This window comes from Conger conger, chromosome 2 (assembly GCF_963514075.1).
Source record: "Conger conger chromosome 2, fConCon1.1, whole genome shotgun sequence".
NCBI classification, from domain to species: Eukaryota; Metazoa; Chordata; class Actinopteri; order Anguilliformes; family Congridae; genus Conger; species Conger conger.
Window position 1 is genome coordinate 488,128 of NC_083761.1, and position 13,573 is coordinate 501,700.

General features: G+C 44.7%; 2 protein-coding genes across 3 annotated transcripts in view; one reads left to right on the forward strand and one right to left on the reverse strand.

Moving 5' to 3' along the window:
• Window positions 1–5,392: 5,392 nt before the first annotated feature.
• Window positions 5,393–6,385, reverse strand: LOC133121579 (forkhead box protein G1-like). The gene has a single exon (XM_061230855.1). The coding sequence runs from the start codon at window positions 6,383–6,385 to the stop codon at window positions 5,393–5,395; it is 993 nt and encodes a 330-aa protein (XP_061086839.1).
• Window positions 6,386–11,058: 4,673 nt separating this feature from the next.
• Window positions 11,059–13,573, forward strand: part of LOC133121580 (acylphosphatase-2-like) — a 9,226-nt gene continuing 6,711 nt past the window's right edge. Inside the window, exons 1-3 of one of the 2 annotated variants that reach the window (XM_061230857.1) lie at window positions 11,059–11,203; window positions 11,858–11,874; window positions 12,593–12,702. In XM_061230857.1, the coding sequence (XP_061086841.1) occupies window positions 11,131–11,203; window positions 11,858–11,874; window positions 12,593–12,702 (200 nt within the window). In that variant the 5' untranslated portion in view covers window positions 11,059–11,130. Of the gene's footprint in view, window positions 11,204–11,227; window positions 11,340–11,857; window positions 11,875–12,592; window positions 12,703–13,573 lie in introns of those variants that run through there. The other variant, XM_061230858.1, reaches the window with a different exon arrangement.

A 13,573-nucleotide genomic window follows, 5' to 3' on the forward strand; every position in this document is an offset into this window, starting at 1 on the left:
GGCACACCTGTTAGTGAGACATCCACTCGGGTTGATCCGTCGGTTTACACTCGCCCTCTCTCCGGAGGAGCGGCGGGGCGGGGTAATGTGTTCGCCCCGTGTAACCTCTCCTCCAGCCCCGCTGCTGCTGATGCGGACGGACGGGCAGACTCGGAGGAGAGCGATCTGGAGCAGAAAGACGCGGCGAACAGTCTCCGCTCTCCCGCATGAGCTGTTGCGAGACATCGCTTGACCTCGCTTGACTCGCGGTAATTAGTAGCTGCCGTGTTCTGCGTGACTCAGAACTTCTGAATTCTTAATTTGCTGCTATAAAGGACCGTATCTGGGACCCGGGGGTGGGGGATGGGGAGGAGGTGCCTTATATTCACTCTACTTGCTGGTCACATTCAACAACATCAAAGCTCGGTAACTATAGCAAATAAATATATTCGATTTTTATTTTATTTATTGTTTACTTGTGGCCGTCATCCTCAGCATTTCCCACAATCCTCTGCGGCTTTTCAGATGATCAGATCAGCAGTGAGCACGAGCTGCAAATAAATCAATAAATCACCGCGTTACAAATGGATATTACAGTTCTTTATTACACTATTGTGAGCCCACAGCCCTGATGTAGTCAGAAATTACTGAAATAATAGGCTGTTATTGTGGAATTTAAGTCAATTTAATCATTACAATTTGGGAGTAAAATATGCATAAAATATTGGTAATCGGATTTCACTTTTACTAATCGACTTGAGCAGGTTAGTCATTAACAATAACTTGAAATTACTTTGTATTCATGAATATGTTTTATTGGGAGATTTACTGGAGCATCCGCATATACACTGTCCCTTCCGTGATGCTAAAACCAAGAGCAGATTACAGTTATTTTAAATGCTAATGTAAAACCGTTTGTTTTGATCCGATTTAACATAATAGAGACAATAGACACAGAACGGTGCTTATTTAAATGGTTATTGCAGTAGTGAAAAAACAGTAAACATTAACGTTAAATATGTAGTATTTTACAGTTGTTGTCTGTTGTTTTTTCCATCGATAACATAGTATTCACATCTAGGTCGTATTTGTCTATTAATATTTATATTTGTTATTGCATATCATAGTCACTTTCAACTTATACTTTGGCGAGTAGGCCTATTTTACATTAACGCTCAAACTCTTAATTCGGCTATACGAGCCAGGCATACCTTCGTCCATTGCAGGAACATTCCACATCCGAAACTTCAGGAACTGAAGTGGCCCACTGGTCCCATTTTAAAAAAGGCTAAGAAACGTGAAAAGTCACTTTACCGGGTTAGTTAGAATAGGACAATAATCCAACAACCCAAATTTCGGATCCTTTCTCATAGTAAAGTTATAAAATCTCAATACGTCTTTAGGTGACCTCATCCTTTTACAAAACTATTTTTGTAGCCTAATACTTATCCCAAAAGTAACGTAAACAAGTTAAATAATCCACGATGTCTCCTTACGTTTCATGTGTTCGTTGTACAGAGGGAGTTGGGCTACTTAATAGTTTTTTTTACTTTGCTCCACAAGTAAAAATGATATTATTATGAACACGATTAATAGGCCTACTTGACAACCATTTATCTCGTATAAATGTGCTGTTATTGTCCAGTGTTCGATGTTCAGATATTCATAAAGCCGGGTGGACTATATGCATTATTTACCATTATAATACACATTAATTTATATTTTTAAGAGCTGCGAGATTTGATGAGCTTGAATTTATCCAAAATGCAACAGATTATTATTATTTATTTATTTATTTATTTATTTATTTATTTATTTATTTTTGGGGGGGGTCAAATTAAGCCAATTCAATTATTATCGTATATTATAATAATATAATATAATTTATTAAGCAGTAATTTGTCCTAAACAGTAATTCATATTTCAGGAACTGTAATCGCATGTACTATAAATTCGAGCCCAGTTTATCTCAGAGCACTTAAAGGTTCACGCGCATAATTATATATACGCGCTGCTTTGGTTTCACGTCATCGGTCGCCAGCTCATTTTATGAAAGTATTCTTTAACAACACAGTCATATAAAATTCGATAGTATTACTCTCGCTGTGTGTGTGTGTGTGTGTGTGTGTGTGTGTGTGTGTGTGTGTGTGTGTGTGTGCGTGCGTGTGTGTAATCCAGAAGTATATTTCTGTGTGTGCTCATATAATACCTGTTTTGTTTTGGATTCAGAAGCATGTGCCACCGGTCTAAATGAATAAAAAAAATAATAATAATAATAAAAACATTTTCAACGTCTGGCCAATATACGCAGAATGGCTTCCGTTATATCGGTGATGTTTAAAATGACTGACGTTCACTTCTTCACATTTAAATATCAGGCCCCAACACAACCTGCTTGCGATCCAACACAACCTGCTTACAACCCAATGCAAACTGCTTAACGCCCAACACAACCTGCTTACAACCCAATACAAACTGTTTAAAGCTCAATTCAATATTTTATTCTATTCTCTCAGTACATTGATTATAAAGCTGAGATGAAGCGCGGGGACTCAGGGTTGATCACTTTCAGAAACGCATGCAGGGCCAGTAGCTCCTTCAGCTGTCGGATGTTATTAAACTGACATGAGATACATGGCGAGGTGCTATTGTCAAAGGGTCAAAGGTGAGCTCTGGGGTGTGTGTGTGTGTGTGTGTGTGTGTGTGTGTTTGTGTGTGAGAGAGAGAGAGGCTCTGGGATGTGTGTGTGTGTGTGTGTGTGTTTGTGTGTGTGTATAGAGTGTGTGTGTGTATATATAGAGTGTATGTGTGTGTGTGTGTATATATAGAGTGTATGTGTGTGTGTGTGTGTGTGTATATAGAGTGTGTGTGTGTGTGTGTGTGTGAGAGAGAGAGAGGGGGACAAAGGTGAGCTCTGGAACTGAATTCATATGTAAGATTTTAATTGGACTGAAGTACTGAACGCAATCGTCTGACCAGGCTGATTTATGAATGTTCTACATTACTTATTTCATCTTTATTTTTCCTATTTTACAATGTTCAGTGGTGTGTGTGTGTGTGTGTGTGTGTGTGTGTGTGAGTGTTTATTAGAGAGAGAGATAGTGTCTGTCGCTGATTAGACTAAGCAGGAGACAGTCCTCCCCTGGAGCACTGCAGGTTAAGGGCCCAAGGGCAGCTGTGCGGATCTTATTGAGGCTACACTCGGATACACTTGGATTTGAACCAACAACCTTGCGTGTCCCAGTCATGTACCTTAACCAACAGGCTACAGGCCACCCAAAATTTGTATTAGAATTTAACTATTGTTTTAGATACTTTGGTAGCATACAGTGCAGTATGTGCACCTGTTATGACTATTCAGTGAACTGAAACAGTAACAGTCCTCACAACAACAACAATAATAATAATAATAATAATAAGCATCATAATCATAATAATCATAATAATCATAATCGTAATAATATGTATTTATTATTTATTTATCAACCCAATATAGGCTACATTTTTTTTTTAAATTATCAAATGTAATAATAATCTTTCCCAGAAAGATTGTAACTGTCTTATTGTCTTTTTTTATGGAGGGTTGGTTTATATTTAAGGCCAAGAATCCGTTCAGAAGGTGGATCGGGTCGCTGAGCAGCCTCGGTTCTCCGTAGAATCATTACAGCACAACTAAAACTGGGAGGCCTTTTTCAGACGTTTGTGGTCCTATAGACGATATATTTGATCATTTAAAAGCTACTGTCTCACTACGCGTAAAACTGCAAATATACAATCTATCAGAAATGAAGTGAAACATTTGTCACGGGTTTTCTTGAGAAAACAAGTGTCATCATATTTTATTTTTTCCATCCTTGACCATGTTGAGGTTTTTACAGAAACAGAAACAAAAACAAATTGTACAAATGAATAATTATAGAAACTATGAGGTGAAAAATGTCTAAGCAACACTTACAATTAAAGTTAGACATCAAAACAATACAGTGTCATAAAATAAATACGAAAACATAGCCTACATAAATTAAATGACCGGACAGCCATTATATTCTCCAGCTGCCCACTGTAAACAGGAACACAGATGTACAGTTCGGTATTGTGCATTTTATGCCCATGGGTGTCCTACTTTATTCAAACAATAACAACACAGAACGCATTTCTGGAGCAAATACGATAGAACCAATATTGTGTTTTATGCTGCCGTACCAGGCCATGGTAATGAGTTAACTAAAATCATGGTATTTTTGACCGAATAACCGTTTTTAAACAAAGCCAATGCAAAGGCGACACCTTCAATTAACGTGGATCGGTGCCTGACAGAAGTCTTCTACGCATACTTTCAAGATAGTGTCTGTTATTCGCATTTCCGTTTAGAATAGACTGTGCATTCCGGGGAGACCGGGAGAAACGAGATTCTTTGAAAAAAGAGAGATGTTATTTTCGTTCATTGGACAAGAGGCGTTAAATGCCTCAGTCATCAGGCTCGTGCTTTCTGTGCGCGCGCCCAGTTCGACACTGGACACGGTTAACATCTAAATAAATATACAAATAAGTAAATAAATAAATAAATAAATAAATAAATAAATAAATAACATTTAAAAGTGCATATTTCCCAATATTTTTTCATATAGAATATAGGCCTACATATTAGGCAACAACAGTGCGTTACTGAAATGTACAGGTGCCCGGAACCTATCTGTGTACACCCCTCATTTTTAGTTAAGGCGCTTTTACAGGAACAATGACAAATCGCGAAATCCTAGTCAATTAAGTTTATTTCAATAATTGTAGCTGTGTGCTATACCCTATTGTTTATCATAATACGCATGAAATGTCAATGCAATTTAAATAGCTATAGGATAATTATAACTATAAAACATAAATTCGTTTCACGAAGAACAACAACTACAAATGTGGGGGGGGGGGTTTACAGGATATAAATATAGCTATTTTAAAAATAACTGCTTTCCATAACGTAGGTTATTTACATTTTTAACCTCTTATAAAAGGTAGCTATGTAGCCTACCGCTTTCAAAAACACGCACGGAAGAAAACCATCGCGCTTCAAAACGGATATGTATGTATGTATGTTTGTGTGTGTGCACGTATGTATGTATGTTTGAGTATGTGTGTGTGTGTGTGTGTGTGTGTGTGTGTATGTATGTATGCATGTTTCAGTATGTGTTTATGTGTGTGTATGTATGTATGTTTGTTTATGTGTGTGTGTGTGTGTGTGTGTGTGTGTGTGTGTGTGTGCATAGCCTATGCATGTATGTATGGTCATAGCAGTTAACGGACAAATTGTCTTGAACTTGACTTACTGCTAGCTCAACAATATTAAACTAGCCCAATATTACACTAGCCAGTGCTACTCAGACAGCCGAGAGCGCGCGTGAGTGCACTATCTTCTTACGCGTCAGAATCCGGTCGAACCGGTGCGAGCGAAGGAAGGCAGTGACGTCAGAGTTTCCGCGATGAGAGTCGGTGGAGAGCCGCTGGACGACAGTCCGAATCCGACCCCAGTCTGCAGGGTCTGAGAATGCCCAGTCCCTGACACGAAATAGCCGTTATGTCCCGGTAATAAACTGACGGGAGACGTGGCCCCGCCATAGCCGGTCGCCAGGTTGATCCCCCCGGCAGATCCACCCAGAACCTGGCGGGAAAGGTCTCTATTTCCCAACTGCTCAACTCCGGAGAGCAGCGACCCGTACGCGTGCCCCTGGTTCAGAAATGCCGGAGTAGATCCGTTATAATGCGGCTGATGCAGCGATAAAAAGGGCGAAATCTGCCAGTACAAAGGGCTGCTGGCCCTGCCACTCAAACCCAGCCCCAGCGGCGCGAAGCGCAGACCTCTCTTTATCGCCAGTTTGCCCCGGGAGGTAGCCGACCGCCTCCGAAGTTTTCCTGTAGTTCCACCGATAAAGACGTCGTCACTCGACGGATCCAACATCCAGTAGTTCCCCTTCCCCGGATCATCGTAGTGCCTCGGCACTTTCACGAAGCACTTATTGAGACTGAGGTTGTGCCGGATGGAGTTCTGCCAGCCCTGCTTGTGTTCCCTGTAATAGGGGAAATTCTTCATGATGAACTCGTAGATGCCGTTGAGAGTGAGTCGCTTCTCAGGACTCTGTCGAATTGCCATCATGATCAGCGCGTTGTAGCTGAACGGCGGCTTGTCGTATTTCCCGTCTTTGTCGTGTTGTTCAGCCGCTCGGACGTCAACTTCAACTTCGTCTCTCTGACCCTCCATCTCCGTGGGGTCCAGGGATTTTTCTGAATCAGAGCCGGCCGGGAGCGTCCGCTGCTCCGGGACGCCAGTGTCCGGACTGTCATACTTGGGAAACAGCAGACTCTTGATGCTGAACGAAGTGGATTTGTGCACCACGGTCGACTCTGTCTGGTCACCCATGCCTGGCGATTACTGTAAGCTTTGGGGTTTGTGTTGGGAAAATATCAGATCAGACACGAGCGGATCAGGACATCGCATGCATGAAGGGACTTCTAGGACAAGCGCGAGAGCACGGAGCGGGACAGAAATTAGTAATTAAGGAGGTTCCGTCTCAACACGAGCCTACATCATCTTAGAGGCGGAGCTAATGGTGACCTGAAGTTATCCAATGTGAATACATCCTTCAACATCGAAAGAACGTGACTGCTGTTATATATTCGCGCTGATCAGAGATTAACCATGTGTAAAGCATTCGCGGATGACAAACACACCCTCTCTCTCTCTGTCTCTCTCACCCACTCTCACTCACACACACACACACCCACCCCTGAAACACACACGTAAGAGCGCGTACGGAGCGCTGTCCAGTGCTGGATACGGAAACTGCCGAGATTTGAGTAATATCCGTACGGGCTGGGCTGTTGAGTTACACCTCCGACTCAAACTCCTTCAGACTGTTTTTGACCGCTTTTATCCATTTACATAGCTGCCAGTGTATTCCCACACCCTTGGCGGAGCATAAACCTGGATTTCCCGCTGAGGAGCGATCGAGATCCATCAGTAAGAAAGGAAGGTCTGCGTAAAGACCTTGTAGCCCTTAATTTTAAAGAATAAACAAAATTATTATCATTCAACAACGGGTAGTTTACAGGCCCATCTTCCCTTTGAAATACATTATCCAATCCTTAAAACAATAATTAAATTCAGATGTAGGTATGTGTATAAAGCATTGAATAAAGGGCATTGTCACAAGGCAGCTTTGCAGAGACCTGAGTCTGAACACACCTGCGCACGCCCGGAGCAACAGTGACGAGGAAGTCACCCTGATGGGCAAATAATTAATTATTTAAGCTTTTATTTGTCCTCTCTGACTGTCTCATTTTATCGTAACGCTGAGTTAAATGTTAGGATCAGAAATACTCTTGGGAACTAGACCACTCTAGTATGTTTGCACTCTCTTGGTTACTATGGCCTCTAGTGGAGGGTAGGTGTATTGCAGGAAACATAATGACATCTGTTCCTCATAATTATGCACATGCCTGCCTAATCTTATGCAAATTAGTTCAACTTTGTAACCAATTAGAAATGATCATTTATCCCACATGTCTGGATGCACCTCGAGCAGGGCAGTGCACATCTTTCACAGAAGCTGCGGGGACCATGTGACCTGGAGAAACACAAACCCCTGAATCAGCAACCCTGCCTTCAGCTCCCTGCCCCAGGAGCGGAAACAGTAACAGACCTGTTCATCTGGAGAGTGAGACAGGCACAGTACAGTAACAGACCTGTTGATCTGGAGAGTGAGACAGGCACAGTACAGTAACAGACCTGTTGATCTGGAGAGTGAGACAGGCACAGTACAGTAACAGACCTGTTCATCTGGAGAGTGAGACAGGCACAGTACAGTAACAGACCTGTTCATCTGGAGAGTGAGACAGGCAGAGTACAGAGTACATAACTGACGTCACAGACGTCCTGGCCGTTGGTGTCAGCCTCTGTAAGCAGTGGATTAGTGTCTGTGTGCTGAGACTCGTCTGCTGGGGGTTCGGCTCCATGACTCTCCCTTCCTGATACTCCAGATCAGACTGTTCTGCTTACGCACACTCCTGACCTCATGGAGTTCTCCAAGACCATCTCTATCCAACCCCCTCCGCTACTGCTCACTGTGCCCAGTGTGTTCAACAAACACACATGCATACACACATCTGCACTCAAACACACACATGCATACACACATCTGCACTCAAACACACACATGCATACACACATCTGCACTCAAACACACACATGCATACACACATCTGCACTCAAACACACACATGCATACACACATCTGCACTCAAACACACACATGCATACACACATCTGCACTCAAACACACACATGCATACACACATCTGCACTCAAACACACACATGCATACACACATCTGCACTCAAACACACACATGCATACACACATCTGCACTCAAACACACACATGCATACACACATCTGCACTCAAACACACACATGCATACACACATCTGCACTCAAACACACACATGCATACACACATCTGCACTCAAACACACACATGCATACACACATCTGCACTCAAACACACACATGCATACACACATCTGCACTCAAACACACACATGCATACACACATCTGCACTCAAACACACACATGCATACACACATCTGCACTCAAACACACACATGCATACACACATCTGCACTCACACACACACATGCATACACACATCTGCACTCAAACACACACATGCATACACACATCTGCACTCACACACACACATGCATACACACATCTGCACTCAAACACACACATGCATACACACATCTGCACTCAAACACACACATGCATACACACATCTGCACTCAAACACACACATGCATACACACATCTGCACTCAAACACACACATGCATACACACATCTGCACTCAAACACACACATGCATACACACATCTGCACTCAAACACACACATGCATACACACATCTACACTCAAACACACATACGGAAACACACACATGCACTTTAAAATACACGCACATGCATGTAATTGGATGCATGCAGTCACACACACGTGTGCAAATTCACACACACAAGTGTGATCATGTGATTACCTGAGCAGTGCTGATTGGCCAGGAGGGAGCAGGCCTCCCACATATCACTCGTTCTGTGAGCTTTTATAGCATGTAAGCCAGAAATGCAACTTATTTCCACCGTCTAAGATCCTGAAGGTTTTAATGAGCTGCTGCCTTCATACCCACAGCTCTGCCAGCAGAAACAGAGGAAACTGCACTCACACACAATGGCATTAAAACATTAAACACATTTTTCACGCAATATCAAAAACACGAGAGCTGGAATATTTTTAGCACTCATGGAATATGTATAGATGGCACATGATATGAGCCAAATATTTCAGCTGTGTGTTTTTTCTGCCAATAATCTGCAGCGGGGTCCCCCTGCACCTCCCTGTTCCCCTGACCTCCTGCACCTCCCTGTTCCCCTGACCCCCTGCACCTCCCTGTTCCCCTAACCCCCTGCACCTCCCTGTTCCCCTGACCTCCTGCACCTCCCTGTTCCGCTGACGCCCTGCACCTCCCTGTCCCCCTAACCCCCTGCACCTCCCTGTTCCCCTGACCCTGACCCCCTGCACCTCCCTGTTCCCCTGACCTCCTGCACCTCCCTGTTCCCCTAACCCCCTGCACCTCCCTGTTCCCCTGACCTCCTGCACCTCCCTGTTCCCCTAACCCCCTGCACCTCCCTGTTCCCCTAACCCCCTGCACCTCCCTGTTCCCCTGACCCTGACCCCCTGCACCTCCCTGTTCCCCTGACCTCCTGCACCTCCCTGTTCCCCTAACCCCCTGCACCTCCCTGTTCCCCTGACCCCCTGTACCTCCCTGTCCCCCTGACCCTGACCTCCTGCACCTCCCTGTTCCCCTAACCCCCTCACCTCCCTGTTCCCCTGACCTCCTGCACCTCCCTGTTCCGCTGACGCCCTGCACCTCCCTGTCCCCCTAACCCCCTGCACCTCCCTGTTCCCCTGACCCTGACCCCCTGCACCTCCCTGTTCCCCTGACCCCCTGCACCTCCCTGTTCCCTTAACCCCCTGCACCTCCCTGTTCCCCTAACCCCCTGCACCTCCCTGTCCCCCTAACCCCCTGCACCTCCCTGTTCCCCTGACCCCCTGTACCTCCCTGTCCCCCTGACCCTGACCTCCTGCACCTCCCTGTTCCCCTAACCCCCTCACCTCCCTGTTCCCCTGACCCCCTGCACCTCCCTGTTCCCCTGACCCCCTGCACCTCCCTGTTCCCCTGACCCCCTGCACCTCCCTGTTCCCCTGACCCTGACCCCCTGCACCTCCCTGTTCCCCTGACCCTGACCCCCTGCACCTCCCTGTTCCCCTAACCCCCTCACCTCCCTGTTCCCCTGACCCCCTGCACCTCCCTGTTCCCCTGACCCCCTCACCTCCCTGTTCCCCTGACCCCCTCACTTCCCTGTTCCCCTGACCCTGACCCCCTGCACCTCCCTGTTCCCCTAACCCCCTCCGTCAGCCCTCTGCTCCAGATCACTTCATGTACCAGATTGAGGATCCGGTACGTTCTTAATGTTGTGAGCCAGTCAGTCAGACAGCGAGCCAGTCAGTCTCACTACTACTACTATCTCCTGAATATTCATTACTGGGGAATGACCAATCTCACGAAAAAAGTATATTTATTTTTTTGTTTTTTTGGGACATTTATGTTTAATCACTTGTTTTGCAAAAGGTGTAAACCAAGATTGTGTTCGTTGTGTTTTCCTGCAAACTGCTTGGAATACATAAACGCAGAAATGTATCAAGAAATGTATACTTAGTATTGAGGAATCTAGTTTACCTTCATGGACGGATCGCATTTTTGATAACAGCTGGAATTGTGAGTCGTCTGATACCTGTTCTTAAATGAGAATGCTACGAAGACCGCCCGTATGAGTACAGTACCGTACGGCGCAATACCTGCGCGTCCAGTAAGTTATTAAAACAACACACACACGCGACTAGCCTACCTCGTGCGCAGCCGCTCTAAGCCCCGCGCGCAGGATTAAAAGCTCGTAACGCGAGATGTTGGCGCGAGGGGGGTGTGCAGTTTCCGCGCAGTGGTCTGCGAGGTGGCCCAGGCTTCTGCTTCTGGGAGCGTTTGTTCTTCTGGCGATGTCGAATGTCGAAGGAGGCGGGGGTGCAAAACTGACCTCCGTTGATTTTGAGATATTTGGGAATGTGCAGGGTACGTACCCCCTGCCTGTCTCTGCTTACGCATGGCGTGCCTCACCGCGAGCTGGTCTGTGCCAAACCCCAGCTCACGCCTCCGAATATAGAACACTGGCTGCACGGTTTCTCTGCACTGGTAAACTTCATAAACGGTGTGTTTAGCAACTTCTCAAATTAAACTAACGTGGATTGTTGTCCGTTTAAAAACACTTTTTATTCTTTTGAAGGTTGCATTTACTTGACAGATCGCACAACTCCGAAACCCCATATTATGAAACGTCATTTTCATGATTTATTTATTTATTTCGTCTGGTTACAGTTTGGATGAATTTTCTGTTTTGTCGCCCTCTGCTGGTGACTGCGCGTGTCTGCATGTGTGCCGCGCGGACAGAGCCTCGCGATGGGTGCTTTCCTTCCCTCAGTGATGCCGGGAAGGTTCTGCTCAGCCAACCACAGATTATGCGTGCTTACCACTGTGTGTGTGAGTCTGTGTGTGTGTGTGTGTGTGTGAATATTATATATGTGTGGTGTGTGTGTGTGTGTGTGTGTGTGTGTGTGTGTGAGAGAGAGAATATTATATATGTGGTGTGTGTGTGTGTGTGTGTGTGTGTGTTAATGAGCTGAAACATGGCAGGACTGAGTGACTGATACATTTTTTCTCTCTCTGCAGGCGTCTGCTTCAGAATGGTAAGAACACGTTTATCTTGGAATAAAAGTAAATAAAGTTTCTCGAGGATTGTGTGTGTGTGTGTGTTTGTATAAGTGTATTGTATGTGTGTGTATGTGTGTATTATATGTATGTGCATGTATGTATGTATGTATGTATGTATGTATGTATGATATTGTGTGTTTGTATTATACATGTGTGTCTGTGTATGTATATATGTATATATATGTGTGTTTGTGTGCATGTGCATTATATGTGTGTAGTCATTATACGTGTGTGTGTGTTTGTTGTGTATGTATTATATGTGTGTGTGTTGTGTGTGTATTATGCATGTGTGTGTATTATACGTGTGTGTGTGTGTATTATACATTGTGTGTGTGTATTATACGTGTGTGTGTGTATTATACATTGTGTGTGTGTGTGTATTATACGTGTGTGTGTATTATACATTGTGTGTGTATTATATGTGTGTGTTTGTGTGTGTGTGTATTATACGTTTGTGTGTGTTTGTATTATACGCATGTGTGTATTATACATGTGTGTGTTTGTGTATTATACGTGTGTGTGTGTGTGTGTATTATACGTGTGTGTGTGTGTGTGTGTTATACGTGTGTGTGTGTGTGTATTATATGTGTGTGTGTGTGTGTATTATACGTGTCTGTATTATACGTGTGTGTGTGTGTGTGTGTGTGTGTGTGTGTATTATACGTGTGTGAGTGTGTGTGTGTGTGTTTGCAGTACACTGAAGACCAGGGGAAGAAGCTGGGTGTGAGTGGGTGGGTGAAGAACACCAGGCAGGGGACCGTGGTGGGGCAGGTACAGGGCCCCTCCGACAGAGTCCGAGAGATGTGAGTATCTGAGCGTGTGTGTGAGAGTGTGAGTGTGAGTGTGAGTGTGAGTGAGAGTGAGAGTGAGAGTGAGAGTGAGAGTGTGAGTGTGAGTGAGAGTGAGAGTGAGAGTGAGAGTGAGAGTGAGAGTGAGAGTGAGAGTGAGAGTGAGAGTGAGAGTGTGAGTGAGTGTGTGTGTGTCAGTGCCAGCTCTGTACAGAGAAGCCTGGCTAAGTGCTCCTTGTTTCTCCGTAATGGAGACTTCAGGATGAGTGGTGCTCCCAGCCGGAGAGAAATCACTTAATATTTAATGGGCTTCTGCTGGATGCATGAGTGCTATACTCCCCTCTACCACCAGGGGTCACACTACACCAACTTTACACATCGTGTGGACGCTCTAGAATACATTTCTCAACTCGGCCGTGTTTACAAACACAGACACTAGTTGAAAAAACAAACGTAGCAATGCAATTTAATTTTTTAGATTTTCTTGTATTTCTGTTGAGTACCGTTCTTCACTCAGTGAATGAAACGCTGTTTGAAGCTGTTTCTGCGGTGTATTTATTTCTGTTTTGTTGCGGTTTAATTGCACTTTCGCTTGATTCGCTCTTTTCTGTTTATCGTGTGTTTGCCATACGAGGCGGCGGCTCAGGCGCATTCTCACGTCATGAGGGTTTTTTTGGCGCGATTCCCGCTGAACTCCCGGCACAGCGGTTTCTCCTTAACATGTCGGGTGTTTTCTATTATGTGTTTCACCGAGGACACTCCTCTGTGTGTGTGTGTGTGTGTGTGTGTGTGTGTGTGTGTGTAGGAGTGTGTGTGTGCTTGTGTGTGAGAGTGTGTATAGGACAGTTTGTGTGAATGTGTGCGTGTGTGTGAGAGAGTGTGTGTG

Bases quoted from the DNA above. Each gene is read 5' to 3' on its own strand.
- LOC133121579 (XM_061230855.1), bottom strand. From the start codon at position 6,385: ATGGGTGACCAGACAGAGTCGACCGTGGTGCACAAATCCACTTCGTTC.